Genomic DNA, 22166 nt, shown 5'->3' with positions numbered 1-22166 from the left:
ATTTGCGGCCACTGTTTTGCTTTATTTAGTTATTTTCCCATATTTAGAGCCGTTTTTTTTTCATTTATTTACCCCTTCCGTCCTGAGGCTGCAGTTCGGAACAAAAATGGCAGATGAAGAATTTTAACAAAAGTGTTTCTTTCTTTGTTTAATCCATTTCACAGCGGAACAAATGAAGGGGAAGAAAGAAAAGGTAAGAACCGCTTGTTGAAGTCACTGCTTTTCTTCAGCAAGCTTGTACGAGGGAGGACATCGGGCTCCAAGGACCACCTCACCTCCCCCGCCCCCTTTCACCCGAGCTGGCAGGACAGGACGCGGTGCCGAGTGGACACAACTCCCCCCATCCCCCCCAGTACTCTGCCCACCTGCCAACAAGCATCTGCAATGCAATAGGTCTTGCATTTGCTTGAGTCTAAGCTATTGGCAATGTAAATGACAATGCCTTTATTTATGTTTTTAAAAACCAACACGTAATAAAAAGCATTGTCATTTAGAATGCTAATAGCTCACACTCTCGCAAATGCGCAACCTATTGCATTGCAAATGCTTGTTTTATGTGTCTTGGAGCTCGCCACACAGTGCTCATGTTTTCAGTGCACTCGCTACGTCCTCTCTCTTTTTAGGTCTTGCCTAGGCAGCGCTTGCGCTGTCTTTTCGAGACATGCTGTATTCAGGATATGTGCATAAAGCTCCTCCCACTTTCCGCCCATCTTTTTAATTGGCTCCTGTCCTTTGTAAATGGTGGCTTTTCATTGGTCAATAGACTTAGTAGTCCCTCCTTAATATTGCCTTGTCTCTTCTTGTAACCTCCCATGAAGACACCCCCTGTTCAATGTGTTGTTACTCCTTAGGTTTTAATTACAGCCTCAAGGCACTATTTTCTTAAAAGGCTTCAGGCAAGGCACACACTTGGTCCTAAGCTGGCTGGCAGTGGTTACTTCGCTCACTAGAACATCTCACATTTATGAGACCATCTATAAATTTCCCTTCATCAGCTCCATACAGAGTATAACCTAATGCGAAATTAATGTAATCATCTTTTGCCACATTTCAAAGCTACTAATTGTATATATTGACATAGCTATTTGAATTATTATTATTATTATTATTATATTTATTTTTGTAGAGCGCAACAGCTACCCTAAGGTTTCCCGGCGCTGAATGCACTCGTAGTACTGTCTTGCATGCAATGCATTATGGGTAGGGTGGATTTACCATATCTTCTGCATGGTGCAGTGCCATATGTGATCAAAAGCGGTCCCCAGTGCTGGTACCTTTCTCACTAAGGACCTCTAGGAGCAGCTTGCTGTATTGCACCGAGACATGCAGTGCTGGTGCCTTGCTCACTAGAGACCTCTAGGAGCAGATTGCGGTACTGCACTGAGACATGCAGTGCTGATGCCTTGCTCACTAGGGAACTCTAGAAGCAGCTTGCGGTACTGCACAGAGACATGTAGTGCTGGTGCCTTGCTAACTAGGGACCCCTAGTAGCAGTTTGCGGTACTGCACTGTGACATACAATGCTGGTTCCTGGCTCACTATGCAAGGATTTGCAATGTACTATGTCTCGCATTAATGAAAGCATGAGCTATTGGTGTTGCATTATTTGCAACACCAATACATCAAATTATCAGTAATGTGAGACCTATTGCATTGCAAATGTTTGTTTTTTTGTTCTTAATGCTGTTTTTTTTTATAGCTCGGACACCAGCGGAATATATTAGAGCACTTTATGTGAGTGCCAGTTACTTTACACAAGGATACATTTGTTTTTGTAAGAACAGGGAGATGAAGTGATTTGCCCAAGATCACAGGATGTTGTGCTGACTCCGAAAGAGTGCGGTACGTGAGCGCCAGTTGTGCCAACCCAAATCTCTAATGATTTCACTGACTCTCGTAAAACCATACCTGAAACTGAGTTCTGGCTTTCTGCCTGGTGTTAAACCACCCCTAGTGATTGTGCAGCTGTGGCATGCATTCCAGCCCAAGGCAGGGTTGGTCTTCCCACATCGGCTGATCATACCACTTGAAGTGTGTAATGGGTAAGGGCAGAGTTTCTGATAGAGCTCTATTGCTGTCTGTGCAGACAGTGCCTTCTAAAATAGCAAACGTTAATACCAGATTCATAAGACTATTGTTTACACAGTTATCAACTTCTTGGATTCCGAAATACTGACCAGCTTACTGTGGGGACAGCAGCACATGGTGTGGACCTTAACCCCTTCCACGCTCCTGACGAGCTGGGCTCGTCATGGTGTAGCCTCCTCGCACGCTGATGACGAGCCCAGCTCGTCATGTTACATGGGTTTTTTAAAATCTCAGCATACGAGCAGAATAACAATAGCGTACATGAGGTTAAGAATATTGAGGTTCTCTGACTCCTGCTTAAATCAGATTAACTGTTCACCCCTTCCGAGGGCAAACGAAGTGGCGTTTTAGATTTTTTTAGAGAAAAGTTGTTCAACTGTGGCCATATGGCCCCAAGTGCTTAATTAGAGCCTGTGGTTTCTGGTGCTCGGCACCGGCACTTAATTGTCAACAGCGGCACTTGTGGCGGTCTGCCACAAGGTGGCGATGTCTAGCTAATTTAGAGGTGAGGACAACAGCTATCAATTCAATAAACATTACAAATTACTATTATCTGCCACCCAAGTTATTCTTATAGCTTTGAGGGGCTGGCATAGTCACACTTGTAGGAGTGTGATAGTAGGTGTGTTGTTACTGTCATTGACATTATAGCAGGGGCACTGTATGGTGCAAGCTGCAATGGCCTCCTGACGAGAGAACCAGCACTTTTAAAACTTTTTTTTTTTTTTTTACAAATATAGCAATGTGTACACTCTTGTGGACAAGAGCAGAACCCTTTTCGTAATGGCAGCAGTGACACACCTCTGCTTTAACCTCTTCCTGACCATTTATCCTCTTCCCACTGTTGCATTTATTCTTGTCATTGCTTGCCGGGTGTAAATATGTGCAAATTATACATGAATTCTTTCACCCCTTAAAACCCATCCTTGTCTTGATGCTTTCTGAAGTTCCTTCATCTTGGTGCTAGGCACACCATTTCTTCCCCAAATCCGTCACCGCGAAATATAAGTAAAAGATGGCATCCTGTTTTTAGGTCTCAGCTTTAGCGTTACATCAGTCTCCACTGGTACAGCTCAGCATTCTTCCCCTTTACAGGGCGGTGTCACAAAAGATTGAAGAAGGCAGGTGCAGTCCTTGTGCAGCAACCATTCTGCAAAATGGTATAAAAGTGTGTATTGGAAGTTTAAATAATGCTCCACTAATAATAAAAAAATAGCTATAGCAAAGAATTTCTGAAACAAGCGCTCAAGATTTAGACACTGATGGTCCATTTTATGGGAGTTATGGCCTTTTAAAATGTTTTTCAACTCCACATAATTACACTCCACTCAATACACCATAAATACACCACTCATAAATCCACATAAATACGTTTCACACCATGCCACATAATTCCCCTCAACATAATATCACTCAATGCCACACAGTTCCACGCTACACAATTCAACTCTACACATTTCCATTCACACCACGTAATTCCATAAAAAACACATACCTTCCCTCCACAACACAATTCCAATACATACAACATACATCAAATCCACACCACAGAATTCCACATCCTGCCACAAAATTCAACATGCCACCACATAATTCCAGTCCACTACATGCCATTCCACAGCACACATTACCACTCCATATAATTACACTCTATGGCACACAATACCACTCACCATAATTCCATTACACATTACCACATAATTATTATCCACATATTTCCACAGCACACATGCCATTTAATTCCACTATACATAACTCACTCAACACAACTCCACAACAAACTACTCCCATCCAACCTACATAATGCCACACCACGCTACATGCATCCACTCCGTAACACATGGCTTGAAGACATTGTCAATAACAACGCTATTGGCTCTCAGATTGCCGAGATCTATTGGCTTTGCTAATGCTTGTATTCTCTACTTATCTCTAAGGCCCATTACTTGGAGACCTATAGTTCCTCCAACTTCTAGAGATAACACAGCAGTTATTCTCTACTAAGCTAATTGTTCCAATTTCCCAGACGCTACTGTTTACTGCTGATATCGACCTCCTTACAGTGCCAAACTGCTTTAGTTTATAAAGTGTACAAGTTTATTTTTGTGTTGTAACTTCTCATGGAAAGGATAGTCCTACATTCTACCTAGTCTTTTCTCTGTCCCGAGAGCCCCTTTTTCTCTGCTCTGCTTTAATATTTAATAGGCCTTGCCGGTGCTTCAGTTCATTTTTACATCCTATAGTCTCGTCTACTTTCAGTTTAAATCATTTTTATTAAATTTTGTGACATCAAACATATGACAAGTCGGCAAAGGAGTAGTGCAAATGACCCCCCAAGCTTCCACCCGGCAACCCTCCCCACCCGCCCGAGGGCAAGCCTCACATCGGTGTAAGAGAATGTGTCCATGAAGGTGGGAGAGGGCCCGGATCCAGCCGACAATGTCGTCAATGTCTCGTCTACTTTGATGTATGGTGAAATAGAGATCTTTGCAGTTGAGGTTCTGCACTATCCTGCCTCCTGTTCATAATGCCACTTATTTTCTGCTTTATGACCTCAGTCATTTATTTTTTACACAGCTATTTCTACAACATTCTCTAGCACCCTAATCTTCTGCGCATTATCTTCTTGAAGTTTCTTGAGTCCTCATTTTAATTTTTGTATTTATTGCTATTTTTAAACAATCTGTGTCTCATAGGATTTTAATCTTTGTTCTTTCTGCTTTCATTTGCTAGAGCAGTTTATTCTTTTGGAACTTCTGCTGTTCCCATAGAATGGGCAGGCTGTATTCTCTCTCTCTCTGATACTATAAAATCCTATATTTCCTACTGTGCGCTAGCATTCTCTACTCCCTAAATCAATGTACGCTCTGCTTCCTTTTAGTCAATAAGTATCTTTCTTACCGGCTCTGACTCTTTGCTTACTCTAAACCATTTAATCCGTTACTTTAACCACCTGTAAGCAGTGCCTTTTATTCTCTGAGCTGCATCTGTGTTCATATAGGCACCGCCTGATCCCAAACAATCACTATCACCTGTGGTGTCTCCCAGGTCATCTTCAGCATCTATATGGGACCCCTTAGGACTCTACTCGCAGATAACTGCATCAAAATTTGCCAGTATTCTAATGATACACAGCTCTACTTGAAAGACTCCTCCGTTAAAGACATCGAAAACGTCAAACACTGCCTGCACCTCCTCGAGACCTGGATATCCAGCACCTGCCTTAAGATCACCTGCACCGAGACAGAATTCCTGCTATTGGCTTAGAACAAGCAGGATTATTACAAACCTGTCTCGGTGATGTGAACCTTGACCGCTTCAAACCCCAATTTTCACTGTATGCCTTAAGTCACTTGGATTTACTCTGGACACCAATTGCCCCCTGATAAAAACACATTGCCCAAAAAAAAAGAAGAGCATGTACCACCTCTCTCTTCTGAAGTGAAAACGTTTCTTTCAAACTGCTTTGAACCCTTACTTTCACAGAATGCCAGGTCACTTGAATTCTCTCTGGGAACCGACCTCACCTTCCAAGAACACATTGCCAAAAAATTCACAACTTGGTACTGTCTCTCTCTCTCTCTCCTCTAACGTGAAACGGTTTCTTACAGGTAGTGACTTCAGATCTGCTCCTGCTTCATGGCCTCCCAGACTCCACACTGCCCACCCATGGCGCCCAAGCTTATCATGCATTCTGCAGCATGTCACCCAGTGCCTGAAGAAGTATAACCATATTGCTTACATCTTAATGAAACTCCATTAGCTCCTCTTGCCAGCCCATGCCACCTTCACAAAGGGCAGCATATTTTGCAATGCCGGAATGTCCGCATCCCTGCTTATTTGGCAGACCATTCACCATTGCTGGTGGCTCTTGGCACACCTGCAGCCGGTACACCGTCTAGCTGGACATGAAAAAGTGTAAAAAAATGAAAAAAACAAAGCAGTAGGCCTTTTTCCAGCTATGCACACTGGATCTGGAACAGCCGTGTATCCATCAGCACCATCTTCGTGCTGTTCCAGTTTAGGAAAGAGTTGAAGATGTACCTTTTTACAGAACACTACATAACAATGCAGTTAACAGTACACTTCTGCTCCCAGAATCCAGCTACCTCTCTTATTCCTCGTTGGCTGTATGGTTATCTTTCTCATTGTACAACGCTACTCTGCCTATTAGGTAGGATGGGTTTGTGCTATAAAAATACCCCATAAATATACACCCTGTCTTTAAAGCAGTGTCTTGAGAGTTTAGCATTCTCTGTCTGCAGAGCAATGCATTCTCTGCTATGCAGCCCCTACTCCCAAACGCTAATCTTTCATTTTATATTTCCAGAACTGTTCCTCTGCACACTTTAGCTTCATTTCATTCTATAGAGTATTTATAATGTGCCTTTATCATTTATTTTTAGTGAGTAATGGCCTGCCGTCTCCCTCAGCAATGGCAATAATGCATATTACATTCTACAAACCCAGAAGAATTTATGCTGTGACGACTGGTGACTATTCTTGTATATCCCTGTATTTTAATTTGTGTCTAACTTTATTTTGAGATGGCTTAGTCCAGAGTGCCGGAATGCTATCAAGGTCAACCGAGAAACCAATCCAGCAGTAGGTGTGTGCGAATTGTGCGTAATTTGCTTTTGCAAAATAAAGTATCATTACGAATAATGTATATCTATCATTTTGCGCTACATTTTTGCATAAAATGCATCCTCACATCCGTTTTTGACCTGAGTACGCATTTAAACGAAAGCACTGTTTAAAAAAAAACCTTTGCGTTCTGTTTTTCCCTCGTGGGTGCAGTAAATCTTTACTGCAAATTGCTTTTTAATTGTAGATTTTTACCGCAATTGCACATAATTGCACAGCGTGGGATGATGACCTAATTTCAAGAACTTCATTGAACAAGTGTAACGTGAAATTACACTAATCACGCTGGCGTATTTCAAACATTTTCCCAGGCCTAATTGATAGTGATTGATGGTAAAACATACATGCAGAAAGTAGGACAATATAATTAAACAATATTACGGAGGAAACAAAGTGATCCAGACTAGATCAAATGTCTCTAAGGTGCAGTGTGTGCATTAATTAATTGCAGAAACTGGTCCCTAAGAATACTTTTAAAATATGGAATTGAATTTTACTACGTGAGTATACTTACAGAGTTACTGCAGCTAACTTCTTTATGAACCACCACAATTCTTGGGGTTCTATAGCATTTTTTGGATTTTGTCTGCATCTGCGCATTTGCTTGCAAGACTTATTGTGTTCTTCAAGGGGTTTGAAGCCTGTCCATTTCTTACCATTCGTGGGTTTTATTCTTTCCTCTTTTCCTTCTCTCCCTTATTCTTTCTATTGTTTCTCCTTCTCTCCCTTTTCTTTCTCCTTCCCCCTTTTCTTCTTCTTCTGCCCCTCCCTCCTCCCTCCTTTCTTTCTCCCTTTCGGTCTTTGTCCTTCTCCCCTTTCTTTCTCCTTCTCTCCCTTTCTCCTTTTCCCCCTCACCCTTTTCCTTGTCCCCTCAATTCTCCTTCTCCTCTTTCTGTCTTTCTCCTCATCCTTCTACCCCTTCTCCTTTTCTCCTCATCCTTCTACCCCTTCTCCTTCTCTCCCCTTTTCTCCCCCTCCTTCTTCTCTCCCCTTCTCCCCTCCTTCTTCCCTCTCCCCTTATCCCTCCTTTCTCCTACCTTTCTCCTTCTCCCACCTTTCTCCCTCTTTGTCCTTCTTCTCACCCTTTTCTCCTTTTCCCCTTCCTCCTTCTTATCCCTTTCTTCTTCTCACCCCTTTCTCTTTTTTTTCTCCTTCTCTCCCCTTTCTCCTTCAAAATGAATCCATGTTTTTGGCATTAATGTTAAGGGCATGAAGATAGGACCAGTTTTAACGCCATACAGCAGATAACTGTCTTCGCTATAAGCACATATTTCTCCCTTTGAGCTTGACTCCGGTATTTGGATCAACAGGTGATATCCACGGGACCCCAAATTTCCACTCCTCAACAACCACCCCAACAGGCACACAAGCTGCTCCACGCCTCCCTCCCCGACCAGCCCCCGAAGTCTGACACATGACCCATACAGACCGCCCCCATACGACCTCAACCACACAGTGCTGCCCAACTACGACTTGGACAGTGTAAGCCGGTTTCACTTCTCTTGTTTAGGCTGGAGCATGGACCAAGAACTGATTGCTTCTTATGGATTAGGCGCCTTCTGCTGCTGGTGCTGTAGTTGAAGTACAATTTATTTTATGCTTCTTCCCCTCCTATCCCCCTAGTCCTGTCTGTGTTGCTTGCTACCTTCCCTGTGTTGCTTCTTCCAGTTGCTTCTTCCGCTCCCATATCCCTCCCCGGTTTGTGTCTTCCCCTCCCCAGTTGTGTCTTCCCCTACCCAGTTGTGTCTTCCCCTCCCCAGTTGTGTCTTCCCCTCCCCAGTTGTGTCTTCCCCTCCCCAGTTGTGTCTTCCCCTCCCCAGTTGAGTCTTCCCCTCCCCAGTTTGTGTCTTCCACGCCCCGGTTTGTGTCTTCCCCCTCCCCGGTTTGTGTCTTCCCCCTCCCCGGTTTGTGTCTTCCCCCTCCCCGGTTTGCGTCTTCCCCCTCCCCGGTTTGCGTCTTCCCCCTCCCCGGTTTGCGTCTTCCCCCTCCCCGGTTTGCGTCTTCCCCCTCCCCGGTTTGCGTCTTCCCCCTCCCCGGTTTGCGTCTTCCCCCTCCCCGGTTTGCGTCTTCCCCCTCCCCGTTTTACGTCTTTCCCCTCCCCGGTTTGCGTCTTTCCCCTCCCCGGTTTGCGTCTTCCCCCTCCCCGGTTTGCGTCTTCCCCCTCCCCGGTTTGCGTCTTCCCCCTCCCCGTTTTGCGTCTTCCCCCTCCCCGGTTTGCGTCTTCCCCCTCCCCGGTTTGCGTCTTCCCCCTCCCCGGTTTGCGTCTTCCCCCTCCCCGTTTTACGTCTTCCCCCTCCCCGTTTTACGTCTTCCCCCTCCCCGTTTTGCGTCTTCCCCCTCCCCGTTTTGCGTCTTTCCCCTCCCCGGTTTGCGTCTTTCCCCTCCCCGTTTTGCGTCTTTCCCCTCCCCGTTTTGCGTCTTTCCCCTCCCCGGTTTGCGTCTTTCCCCTCCCCGGTTTGCGTCTTTCCCCTCCCCGGTTTGCGTCTTTCCCCTCCCCGTTTTACGTCTTTCCCCTCCCCTTCCCCCTCCCCGTTTTGCGTCTTCCCCCTCCCCGGTTTGCGTCTTCCCCCTCCCCGGTTTGCGTCTTCCCCCTCCCCGTTTTACGTCTTCCCCCTCCCCGTTTTACGTCTTCCCCCTCCCCGTTTTGCGTCTTCCCCCTCCCCGTTTTGCGTCTTTCCCCTCCCCGGTTTGCGTCTTCCCCCTCCCCGTTTTGCGTCTTCCCCCTCCCCGGTTTGCGTCTTCCCCCTCCCCGGTTTGCGTCTTCCCCCTCCCCGGTTTGCGTCCTTCCCCCTCCCCGGTTTGCGTCCTTCCCCCTCCCCGGTTTGCGTCTTCCCCCTCCCCGGTTTGCGTCTTCCCCCTCCCCGGTTTGCGTCTTCCCCCTCCCCGTTTTACGTCTTCCCCCTCCCCGTTTTGCGTCTTCCCCCTCCCCGTTTTGCGTCTTCCCCCTCCCCGGTTTGCGTCTTCCCCCTCCCCGGTTTGCGTCTTTCCCCTCCCCGGTTTGCGTCTTTCCCCTCCTCGGTTTGCGTCTTTCCCCTCCCCGGTTTGCGTCTTTCCCCTCCCCGGTTTGCGTCTTTCCCCTCCCCGGTTTGCGTCTTTCCCCTCCCCGGTTTGCGTCTTTCCCCTCCCCGTTTTGCGTCTTTCCCCTCCCCGTTTTACGTCTTTCCCCTCCCCGTTTTACGTCTTTCCCCTCCCCGTTTTACGTCTTTCCCCTCCCCGTTTTACGTCTTTCCCCTCCCCGTTTTACGTCTTCCCCCCTTCCCCGTTTTATGTCTTCCCCCTCCCCGTTTTTGCGTCTTCCCCCTCCCAGTGCCACTTTACCCCTCCGACCCCATCCTTGTTTCGCTTCATCCCCTCCCGCCCTCCCCGTGTCTCTTCATCACCTCCCTGTGTGGCTTCATCACCTCCCGCCCTCTCTCCACGTGTGGCTTCATCCCCTCCCACCCTCACTCCCCATGTGGCTTCATCCTCTCCCTCCCCGTGTGGCTTCATCCTCTCCCACCCTCCCTCCCTCCCTGTGTGGCTTCATGCCCTCCCACCCTCTCTCCCCGTGTGGCTTCATCCTCTTCCCCGGGTCGCTTCATCCCCTCCTGCCCCCCCTCTCCCCAGGTCGCTTAATCTCCTCCTGCCCCCCTTTCCCCTGGTCGCTTCATCCCCTACTGCCCCCCTCTCCCCTGGTCGCTTCATCCCCTACTGCCCCACTCTCCCCGGGTCGCTTCATCCCCTCCTGCCCCCTTTCCCCTGGTCGCTTCATCCCCTACTGCCCCCCTCTCCCTTGGTCGCTTCATCCCCTACTGCCCCACTCCCCCCGGGTCGCTTCATCCCCTACTGCCCCCCTCTCCCTGGGTTGCTTAATCCCCGCCTGCCCCCTCTCCCCGGGTCGCTTCATCCCCTACTGCCCCCCTCTCCCCGGGTCGCTTCATCCCCTACTGCCCCCTCTCCCCGGGTCGCTTCAACTCCTCCTGCCCCCTATCCCCGGATTGCTTCATCCCCTCCCCCTCCCCCCCCCCCCCCCCCCCTCTCCCCGGGTCCTTCATCCCCTCTCGCCCGCCCTCCTCGGTTGCTTCATCCCCTCCCGCCCCCAGTCTCACCGGGTCGCTTCATCCCCCCCCCCATCTCCCCGGGTCGCTTCACCCCCCTCTCGACCCCCCCTGAGGTCGCTTCATCCCCTTCCGACCCCCCTTTATACACGCGTATAAGGTCCCAAAGGCAACACCCATTGGCTATACCAATGCTTGTTTGTTTAACCTACACTATATGATCTGGTAAAGCAAGCTGCTTAACATTTCTTCTAGACTAAGCCTGAAGCCTGGTCTCCACAGCTTCCACAGAGAGCTTTCAAAGGTTGTCTAAGACCACTAAACTTACCATAAGGGTTGTCTGGATTAGTGCAAGGTGCTTCACTTAAGTAAGTATATAGTAAGCCAGCACCTTCCCATAAAATATGAAAATGTTGATTGTTTTATATTTGTAAATTAAATAAAGTATTTCATTTATGTATTTGAGGTTCAAATAATTGAAAGTGCTGAAGCCGCTGTCCATGGCTTGCATTAATGAATGAATCAGTGGGAGTCCCTAGTTTCCAGTAATGATTCAACGCGGGTTCCCAAATTCCAGTCATGATTAAGTGGCTGTCCACAGATGTCAAAATGTTAAGAACCACTGCCCTACACCTGTAGTCTTTGCTCCTTCGAACTGTTCCGTTGTGGTGTTGCTCTTACTCGGTTGTGCTTTGTGTGTGGCGGCGGGGAGGAGGGGAAGGGTTTGATTGAGGCTGAGCGCTCCAGTCTTGTTCCTTTGTATGATGAGAAGGGATGCTCCACACCGGCCTGCACAGTGCGGTGCCCGTCTGGGAGGAGGTGCTCATGTTTGCCTCCCGGATGTCTTTAAAATGGCCCCGCAGGTACTCCTGGGGTGGAAATTCCCCCACCCTGGCGAGCTGGCGCAGTGCCACGCCTCTCGCATTCCTCCAGCCCGCTGGCACAGATTTAATTTCTCTGTTATTGTTTTTCTTGTTTCCAGCTGAGGTAGAGCCGCGGCGTGTGCCAGGGGCGGAGAATCCAGCAAGTCCATCGTCTGCAGGTGCTATGGACAGCGAACAGCCGACCTGAGCTCCCCGGCGGCAGCAGCAGTGAGGCAGCGCCATGCGAGGGGGACTCCCGGGGGACGGCTCCTGCTTTACACATGCCCGGGAAGAGAAGCTCTGGACTTTATGCTGATGTGTAATATTCAGCTGTCGGTGCTGCGCTGGGCACGGATGCTGCTCTCACTGTTTCCTAACTCTCCATCCCTCAGTTCGCCAGTGCCTCTCATAACCGGCAGGTCTTTGAACTAGTGCCCACTGGGGGTCACTCTTGCTAGAAGGCTAACAGTGGCGCAGATACCCTCTGAGCATAGCTGGAGTTTACTTTCGTCGCCCACGGATCCTCCACACCAACGTGGAACCCCCATCTCCCCCGTCTCGAGGCTCCCACTGACTGGAGTGCAGGTTAGATCGCCGCTGACTGGATCAAGAAAGTTCCAGCACTGAGCGCGTGCTTGGAGGGGGCTGGCCTCGCCCTCTTCTGACCATTGCTGAAGTACTTGGCATGGGGGTCGCAGGGATCCCGTTGCCTTCAAAAGACAGCATGCATTCCACATGGATGTAACGTGCTGAACTTCTGTGGTTGACTTTGGGGGACGCCCACGTTGAGGCACATCTCGCCATGTACCTCCTGCTGCCCTTCGATAGCCTGCTCTGTAACTTGCTGGGCATTTCCCTCACCCTCTGGTTCACCCTCCTGCTGGTCTTCATCATCGTGCCCGCCATCTTTGGCGTTTCCTTTGGCATCCGCATAATTTACATGAAATCATTGCTCAAGATCTTCCGGGTAAGTGTCTTTTTCGCTCCTTATTTTTGAAACCGATACTTGGTCCGTTTTGTTCAATGATTTTCCTGTGCATAAAATACAAACATGTCCTCTTTTTCGTACACTGCCAGTCCCGAGGAACACCGGCCACATGGGAGGGGAGGGATAGGGGCGTGTGAGGAATGCTGTGTTCTGATTGGCCAGGGGAGGAGATATGGTGTTTCAGTGTTAAAGGTGAATGTTCCTCTGCCAGGAGTTGACTGAGGACGAGAGGCTTGTGGAAGATTATTTGTTCCGTGTCATGCAGTCCTACTGAATTCGAGGATTGATTTCACAGCTTGTTGATGTAACTGTAGATGCTCGGAAAAACCTCAGCTCCCCCCTGCTTAGTTGCTAGCATGTCTCTTTCCAGTCATGCACGGTCTTCCTCGGTGCAGACAAATACCCTTTATTGAAGTCAACCACGCACTGTCTCTTTGACATGTGAGGCCCTGATGTTCTTGAAGGGGTGGGCATAAGTGTTGAAGGACGTGTCAGCATGCAGACATTCTTAACGTCACATTGCCTTCATGTTGTCAAACCAATGTTTCGATACGGTCTTTGTCTAGACCAGTGGTTCTTCACCTTTTACTTCTGCGGACCCCACTTAATCATTAATGGGATCCGGTGACCCCCGCCCCCTCCCCCCACTGAATCATTATTGGAAATCTGAGAAGAAGTTGTTGGAATCTGGAGACTCCTGCCTAAGCAGATTCGATGACTTAAACCACAAAACAAAACACAAATACAGGAACAAGCCTTCATCAAATACTCAAATGATGAAAGGCTAACCTGCGTTCTGGAGACCCCCCTGGGTCTGCGTCTGCTACTCAGGGGGGCCATGAGTGCTTAGAAAATAAAATGGTATTAACAGGTTATGTAAGTGTATACAAATAAAGAAGGAACATTGTTTTTTTTCTTCTAAATATTACGTGAATGGGAAGGAATTTTAAATTGGAGGCTAAAACTTAAGTTGATATTCTCATTGATTTATGGCAGCAGTGCAGGTGCTTCAAACAGTATATAGTGTGGGCAATTTGTGGCCTTAATTAAGTTTAGAAAAGCTCCAAACCTTTCCATTTAAATTTAAATAGCTTTTATACTTGTTTCTGAATTATATAAGATATCTAATCATATGTTTATTTGATGAATGCTTGTTTCTGTATTTGTGAGTATTGTTTTGCGGTTCTAATAATCTTAATTGCTTAGGTTGGAAACCCCAGATTCCAATACCTTCTCACTGGGTGGTCCCTGGGTTCCATTAGCAACTCCCTGCGGTTCCCCAGATTCCAATAGGAATTAAGTGGGGGGTCCACATAAGTCAAAAGGGTAAGAACCACTTATCCAGCCTTCCCATGACCTAGCAGATGTTCTGTTCTAACTCCAGTCCAGTGGAGACATGTGGAGGTCGTGCCCAGTTTTTGTTCTGTAGATGAGAAGATACGTTGGTGTAATGCTTCATGGGGGTGCTCCGTTGTTTTGTGTTCAGCAGGGAAGCACTGATGTGCATCTCTTGCATTCCCAGATATACCTGCACCATTCAAAATGATAGCTTTTCACAGAGAAGCTATGATTGTGAAAGCAGTGAAAAAGGTCATGACCAGCACAACTGTGCCATATAATCCAGTGATTCCTGCAGGTAGGCATCCCAACCATCTGTATATGATAACCCACAGCCAATAAATAGACATACACCATCGGCTACAAAGCATTCTGCATGAGGAAGATGGCACTGCAGGATCATATCCACAGCAAAGGGGTCTCCAGTATGTATTGTAGTTACTCCAGCCAGATCAGACCGAGATTTAAGGGGTTGTGCAAAACTAGGCACATCGTCTAAATCCTCAAACTGTTTTTGAAGGGATACTCTGATTCTTGCTAGAGCTATATCCTGACCCTCCAACTACACACCTGCACCACCCACTGTAGCGCCTCCTGCAGGAAGAATCTACGGCTACAGGTTTCTAGTATAGTCCTTCTCAAAATTCACTTAACAGAGTTGGGTTTTAAAGCATGTTTAAGACTTCACTTCGACCCATTCCCTCCAAGCAGAGCCATCCAATAGTATGCATGCTGCTGCTGTGGGTGGCATTAGTCGGGAATCGTTAATTTCTTGTCTTTTTGGCGACATCATTGTACCATGCTCATGCTATCTGGATTCATACGGTGTGAGGGGGTGCCTCGACTGCCGAAGCACTGAGTGTGAGGGCCAGTGTGACGTATGTAAAGTAATATATACTTGCTGTTATATTGTGATTGGGATTTTCAGTAGTGCAAGATATTGCTTCACTGAGCTGGTGACTATTCAAGTCCCTGGTGAGTTAAAAGGTAATACTAAAGGCATTGTTCATACTTGTCTCTTCAATATACAATTGACCTCACCCTTAAATGTGTTAGTGTGGTGAGGTAGAAGTGTGGTCTCCATTAATCATAACTTGCTCCCTTTAGGCCACAAGCTTATTTGATTACCAAGGTATTGGACTGAGACGCATGAAGTCATTCCACAGATATTGGAATGTAAAACTCTGCAATTATAGGAAAACCATAGAAGAGTTATGCCTTAATTTCAGCTTGTTGACCTTAAAGGGTTTCTTCAAAGAAGTGAGTAACTCATAAGTGCCTGCAGGCTTGACCTCCTCTGTTGACGACTCGTAGACCATAATACATCGAACCATGCACAGTTTTGTATGATCTGGAAAGGCTGGGTAACGGACCATCCTAACAATAATTTGTCTTAATGTTCCGAGATACTATGATTGTAATTCCCTCTAGGTTGAAAATCATGGAAGATAAATCTAACGCTCTTACAACCCAAACTCTTATAAAATCAAACATAGAAGCATAGCAAGTTTGCCTGTTAATTCCTTGTTGCATAGAAACCGATTATCCTCCCGGGACTCAGACGCAGAATGACGTTCGCATCACAAAGATGTGAGTATTTGTACTCTTGGGGTTTGTACTATGTAATGCCCCTGAATAAGCGACAGACCTGTGGGTGTTCCCCAATCAGATCCCGTTGATTAGTTAACATCCCATCAAGATAAATAATCCGACTGTGTTAAGTGTACAGTATGCAAATCCATGGTATGACAAGTCAGACAAGAAATTCAAAACAAATGCCATACCTTCCCCCACATTATCTAACCTCCTACCAAAACACCAGTGGGACACTCTATGCCAAGCAGAGCCATGCATCTTATTGGTGGAAACAGCCCATGCCCTTCTAATGAGTTCTGAGGCTTGCCCCAAAGGCCTGGGATGCTCCAATGTCTCCTCCAATCATCCAAGCCATCAGTTTGAGCGGTGTGCTTAACTGCAATATGTGCGATTTGCCTCTTAAATTCATCAGCAAGTTCCCCATTCTGGGGACGTAGGATTGGAGACTCCATGGAAAATCTGGAATAAAAGAAAACCATATTTGCGATTTCCAAACTGGAGTTACGAGACTCAGGGACACCTTCTGACATATGACCTGTGCTGTTAACCTAGCTATCATGGATAAAGTAGTAAAGGCATACCCCTTGAACTGGCACCAGTGCTGCATCAGTCCCTGCCAGTGGGTCTGTTCTCCAACTGAGTGTCAGAAGTTGGGCTGGCATATGATGTCCACTATTCTAGTGGGCACCTTGCACCAGTCCAAACGACCCTTATTGATGGTAGGTTTAGACAACCTTTATATGAAGCTATCCTAGTGGTAGCTGTGGAGAGCAGCCTTCAGGCTAAGTATCGAAGGAATGTAAAGCAGCTTGTTTTACCAGTCTATAATCTCTTGAATGATCAAATAAAAGTACACCACACAAGGTATATGTATAAAATATATGTATTTATTCTAAACACAACCCCTCTAGTCTCTTTATGAGGCTAGAGGCAAAAGTACAATACAAGGACTTAAATAGCACACAGTAAACTAGCACAGTATACGTTTTGCCCTAGGGTCCTCACAAACCATATACTAAAAAAGTGGTATAAAAACCACATGAGGGATAGAAGTGAGGCCTGGGGCCTGTAGAACCGCTGGGGCAACCAGGAACCCCCCAAGGTAGGGACGCAGGAGACCCACGGGGGACGCGTGCAGTGTCTAAACACAGCCGCGAATCACAATGGACTTCTATGAGGAGAGTTAAAGTTACAAAGTTAAAGATTTAGGACACTTAGGAGTTGAATGCGAGGGAACCCCTTCAGTACTGGACACTTGGAGAGTCAAGACCCACGGGAGCACCGAAGTACTCATGTTACCTCACCCAGGTAAGCCGGGTGCATAGGTGTCTTTTCGTGTAGGGTTTCGTCATCGAATCCTATGGAGAGCTGCAAAGAAGTGCTGCAGGCGACCAGGAGCAAAGAGTCCGGATGGATCCAAGGGTGGATCGGAGATCAGAAGAACCTGAAAGCAGAGGGGACAGAGTCTGGGTCACTAGCCAGTGACCAGGATGACGACAGGAAGATGCCAGCCGATGTCGGGTGCTTTAAGGTGAAGTAGGTGATGCTTGACTCTTCAGCCACGAGGTCCAGGAGGCGTCGACGACAACCAGAAGCTGGATTTGAGCTGTCCCACGTCGGATATCGAGTGCTGCAGCGTCGGTATCGGATTGGACCCAACACGCCTTGGCAACAACTGCCCACGCAAGATGACAAGATTGGCTTCGGTGCAGACCAGCAAGGTCTGAGGGACTCACCCTTTGGAGGGGAGTCAGGGCACATCTGGACCAACCAGGAAAGCCCAAGAAACAAAGGATTGTCCTTCGTGGGGACCCACTAGCCAATGGACTAGAGATCGCGAATGAGCCTCGAGCTGCAGTGAAGAAAGCAGGCCCACGGAACACTCGTGGAGTGTAGGCCTCTCAGCTTCGGTGCAAAAGGTGCTCGGGGCACGGGCAACAATTAGCCCAATGCACAACTTTGGGAAACTTCGGGAAGTAGGTGCACTTGCAGGATGTCCAGGAGTTTCGGTCCCACATCTCTCGTGATAGCTACAGGTCTCAGCTTCGCTGGGGACTCGTGTCTGCCTCTGAGATGTCTGGAAGTCTGTGTCCTGTGTCACAGATCCTTCGGGATCCGACGGGAGCCTCAAAAATGCAGACCGGCAAGATGCTTCTTTTGGTGCCTGTTTGAACAGGGGGTCACTCCTTGACCCAAGGGAGATGTCTTCCATCTTCCAGTCGATATGGAATGTCGAACTTCCAAGATTTTGTCTTCAGAGTTTCGTAGTTACACCCCTTCCCATTTGTCCAGTTTCACGTCAGAGCTGGGCCTGAGTGCCCCAGCAACTGGTTTGAACTGGGGAATGCATGGAGCACCTTGTGTGCCCCAGGCAGTGTCTGAAAAGTATTCACTGAATGCAACCCACCCTGCTCTAATACACTAAAGCCTGTCTGGGGGGTGTGTACATGTCTGCTCCCTCTAGAAGGGTGGAAAGCTACCCCCGCCGCCAGAACTGGCGCGGGGGGGGTAGTATTCCAAACCATTTGACACCAAACACGACATGTTTTGATAAAGCCAAAGTTATCATTAACCGCGAGGATTATAATGTACTTAGAGTATATGTTATGGCTATATCATAGAACAGGTATAAGAAGGGTTTCCAAAAGCTGCAGAGTGGCTCAGCGCATGCTAGGGCACCCTCTCACACAAAACCAAGCACTCTGCCTTCGGCCTTCCATAGGAGTGACTTATAGATTAATATGTGTATATGTATATATATCATATGTATATATATATATATATATACGACAGTATTTTGTCTGTCAATCGCCACATCACGTGGTGTTTCACAAATGAGCACTGTCACTTTAAAATGCCTTCCACGAAAACAATTATTGTCGAGTGAACAAGCCGCGCAAGCGGTGAAACGCGTCTCTGACGGTTTTTGGGACAATAAACTAACCAAGCACTAGATTTGGGTCCGTGTCTTGTCTACGGCGGGCGGTGGCGAAAAGGAGAAACGCTCGTCTGCGCAGCTTGAAGTGTGATATATTCGACTGGTTTTCCGACCAGTAATCACGGACCCCTCCTCCATTTAAAGGGCAAGCGGTACAACGGAAAATCTCAGCCGGAGCAATCCAGAGGAGTTCTACAGTCAATGAAGGAATAACCGCAAGCCCCCTCTCAGCCAAGCAACAACATTGGTAACAGACTCACCGAAGGAAACGGTCGGGGAGGCGTGTGCACGTCCCGGATAGCGTCCTACAGAGTGAGCTGGGCTGCCTTGACCAGGTAAAACGAACTCAGGCATTGTGGGGAGGAGGAGGAAAGTGCAACGCGGCAGAGTACAGCGGCGACGGGGCCAGAGAGAAAATAACGTCCCGGCTGTATTCTGCCAGACGTAATTGACATTGTTGTTTGAATTCCCAAAAATGTCGAGCGACATTGTTCGTGAAAGGGAGGCGGCGGCCTCGGGAATGTTTTCGGATGCTCCGCAAACGAATCCTAGCGCAGTGCACATTTCTGCAGCTGATAATACCAGATCGGACACATTGCAGTTCAAATTAAAAACCCTTGAAAAAAAGATGCGCATGGAAATGAGCAAATGGTGGGAATCGAGGTCCCTGCAAAGTTACATTGATGTGGGGCGTATCCCACGAGGATTGCGAATTTTAACTGCTCCCACGTACGAAGAGCCACATCCAGAACTAATGAGAGAGTGGGCTGAATGCAATTTGGATTCATCCAGAAGATTAACTATGCTGCTGATTAAATATGCAGACATAGACAGAGCACGCCTACTCAGTGAAATAGATACTATCAATGAAGAGCTGGAAGCAATGGGGCAGGAGGAGGAAATGACAAAATGGCGCAAGGACATGATGATAAGAATAAAAAAAGAAGAGGAAAAAATAAAAGAACGCAAAACAATAAAATTTCAGCGTGATAAAGAGGATTACGAGGTGGGACAAATTTTTACTTTTGCGAGAAATTTTAACGCTATTCGCAAGTCGCAAAACAAGGGGCCTAGAACAAATCAAAAAATGACACAGCATCAAAAGCGAGTTGAATCAGATGCAGCTACAACGTCTAGTGACCAATTAACCTCAAATAACGAGGATGAATAAGCTATGCGACACCCCCAAGGAGCAAGTGGAATAACACCATCTCCGGGGAAAGAAATGAACATTTTAGCGGCCCAGAGATTGGCAACTTTGCGACCAAGGAACAAAAGACAAACAAACGCAAGTGGGCAAACTTCAGGCGCAAACAAAGGTGCAGAGCAAACAGGAACAAACCAAAAAGCTCAAAAACCGAAGAGAAACTACTGGCGAAGGAAACAGTAATTCAAACTGTGATCAACCTCTCAAAAGTAGAATTATCAAATGAAGAGACCAAAACTCTGAGCCTAGGTTTATCTTACTGCCCACCCTCTAATTTCGATTACCCTAATGCCAGGATGGATGTGTATAAGGGAATTCGGAAATTGAAATTAAAAACACTTTATGCAATGAAAAAAACGCAAAAAAGCACCATTGATTTCCATATAGACGCCACACCTCCAGGCTCCAATACGGTGGCAGAATTAGAAGATATGTGGAATGATGAAACAATTCCAGATACTAGTCCAATCTCCACAACTTTGGGGATGGAATCGAAAGGAGCAGGATTAACTAAATTTAAGCGAAAATCAAAATTTCGCCCTATCACGGTCCATGACTCCATAGATACTTTCCATGAAATGATCATCAACAAATTGAAAAAACTAAATAAAAAAATTGGTTCTAGCCATTCAAGACATCGTAACCAGGATTATAAATATTTCCAACTTATGAGAAAACTGAAGAACAACAAAGATGTTATTATTCGCAACAGCGATAAAGGCGGAAACATTGTTTTATGGGCATATGACAATTATATGAAGGAGGCAATGAGCCAATTGAATGATAGACAATGCTATAAAAGAACAGATATCAAAACTGTGAAAGCCATGTATACCACATACTATAAGAAATTATCAAATTGGTACCACAAAAACTTGATTAATGAGGATGAACAAAAATGTATGCGGAATGACAATCCTATAATACCAACTATTTATTTCATCCCGAAAGTACACAAGAACAAAAATAATCCACCTGGCAGACCAATCATCAGTGCCAGAAATAGTATTCTTGAAAAAACCTCTATCTATGTCATGGGTACTCACAAACTTTCTCTCGGGGGCCAAATTGAAAGTGTGGTTTGTGCCCGAGGGCCGCACCGGTGGGGACGGCCCTAGAGGGGGGAAAAAAAAAATCACTGCCGTTTCAAAACATTACTAGACAATGCTGTATTTCCAAAGCAGTTGTAACTACATGGAGCACATGTTTATAACATGTTTTTATTAGCAGACAATAGCAATGTAAGAATGCAGTTTGTTGTTCTAGAAAAGATCATGCCACAGACAGTTCTGGATGGCTCACTCTGCAACATTTGCAGTCACTTCTTGCATTTTGGTAAAAACTTGCTGTTTTTCAGGGACAGAACATCAGTCACAGAAATACAAACCTTTTCAGATAACCGTCTTGTACATCAGCAGACCTAAAGCAATTGTTTTGCAATGTAGCAGGGTTTTCAAAATGCATTTGCAGGGAAACAAAGGTAATGCGTAAATGTCCTTTTCATGTTAGGAATGAGGAAAGGAATATTAACCACTAAAAACGCCATATCTGTCCTCAATGATGATTTCAACATGAAAAAGAGTAGAATTAATCTAATATTCAGCTGCATATGGCAGTCGCATTAGAATTTTCCTCACTGCAGACATTGAACAACATAATATGCTCCTATTCTTAATGCCATCTGCCATTTGAGGACATATCAGTTGGCAAATCATTTGGCAATTAGCGGGCATAGGAACACAAACACACATATGCCCCCCAAACAGCAGAGCCAGTGCACATTGAGGATAATGAAGGTATGTGTGGCTTGACATTTATATTTAGGGCAAAACTAACTGGTAAGCAACTGAGGGATGTCTCCTTACTGCCTTTCCACTGTTCTCTCTTCTTCCCTCTTCTTCATCTTTATCCACCTCTCTTATTCTCTCCTGTTCCCTTTTCTCTCAACTAATCACCTCTTTCACATTCCCTCCCTTGCTCTCCTAATCCCTTCTTCTCTCTCTTATTCTTTTCTTCTCTCTCTCATGCTCCCTCCCTTTCTCTCCTATTTCCCAATTACCTTTGCTGTTCCCTCATTTTTTCGCTCTGTTTCCCCCTTCCACCTCAAGCTATTTTCTCTTCCCCCTTGCTTCTCCTCTGTGCTCTTTGCTTCCTTTCTTTTCCCTCATTTTGTGTCTCCTGTTCTTGCCATCCCTTTGAGTTCCCTCTTTTATTCCCCGATTTCCTAGTTTCTGTTCCCTCATTTGCTCTTCCAATCTCACTTTGCTTCTCCACTCCTCTCTCCTTCATCTTCTCCTGAACATACAATGAAGCAGATTTACAGTGATATAATTTCGATGTATGTATAGGCATTTATATAGCGCACTACTTACCCGGAGGGTCCCAATCTATCAGCAAAACAGATTCTACAACTGCTGGAATATATTAAATGCATATGTTTCTTCATGGCATTTTGGAGTGTACC

The 22166-nt window shown here is 46.5% G+C and overlaps 1 protein-coding gene across 1 annotated transcript in view; it reads left to right on the top strand.

Moving 5' to 3' along the window:
- Positions 1 to 22166, top strand: part of GPAT4 (glycerol-3-phosphate acyltransferase 4) — a 284422-nt gene that overhangs the window by 100907 nt on the left and 161349 nt on the right. Inside the window, exon 2 of the mRNA XM_086943600.1 lies at positions 11755 to 12602. Within this exon, the coding sequence (XP_086799726.1) occupies positions 12438 to 12602 (165 nt within the window). The 5' untranslated portion in view covers positions 11755 to 12437. The remainder of the gene's footprint in view (positions 1 to 11754; positions 12603 to 22166) is intronic.

The sequence above is a fragment of the Lissotriton vulgaris genome, chromosome 11, assembly GCF_964263255.1.
Source record: "Lissotriton vulgaris chromosome 11, aLisVul1.2, whole genome shotgun sequence".
Taxonomy (NCBI): domain Eukaryota; kingdom Metazoa; phylum Chordata; class Amphibia; order Caudata; family Salamandridae; genus Lissotriton; species Lissotriton vulgaris.
The sequence above is the reverse complement of the archived record's forward strand: the minus strand, read 5'-3'. Positions and strand labels throughout refer to the sequence as shown.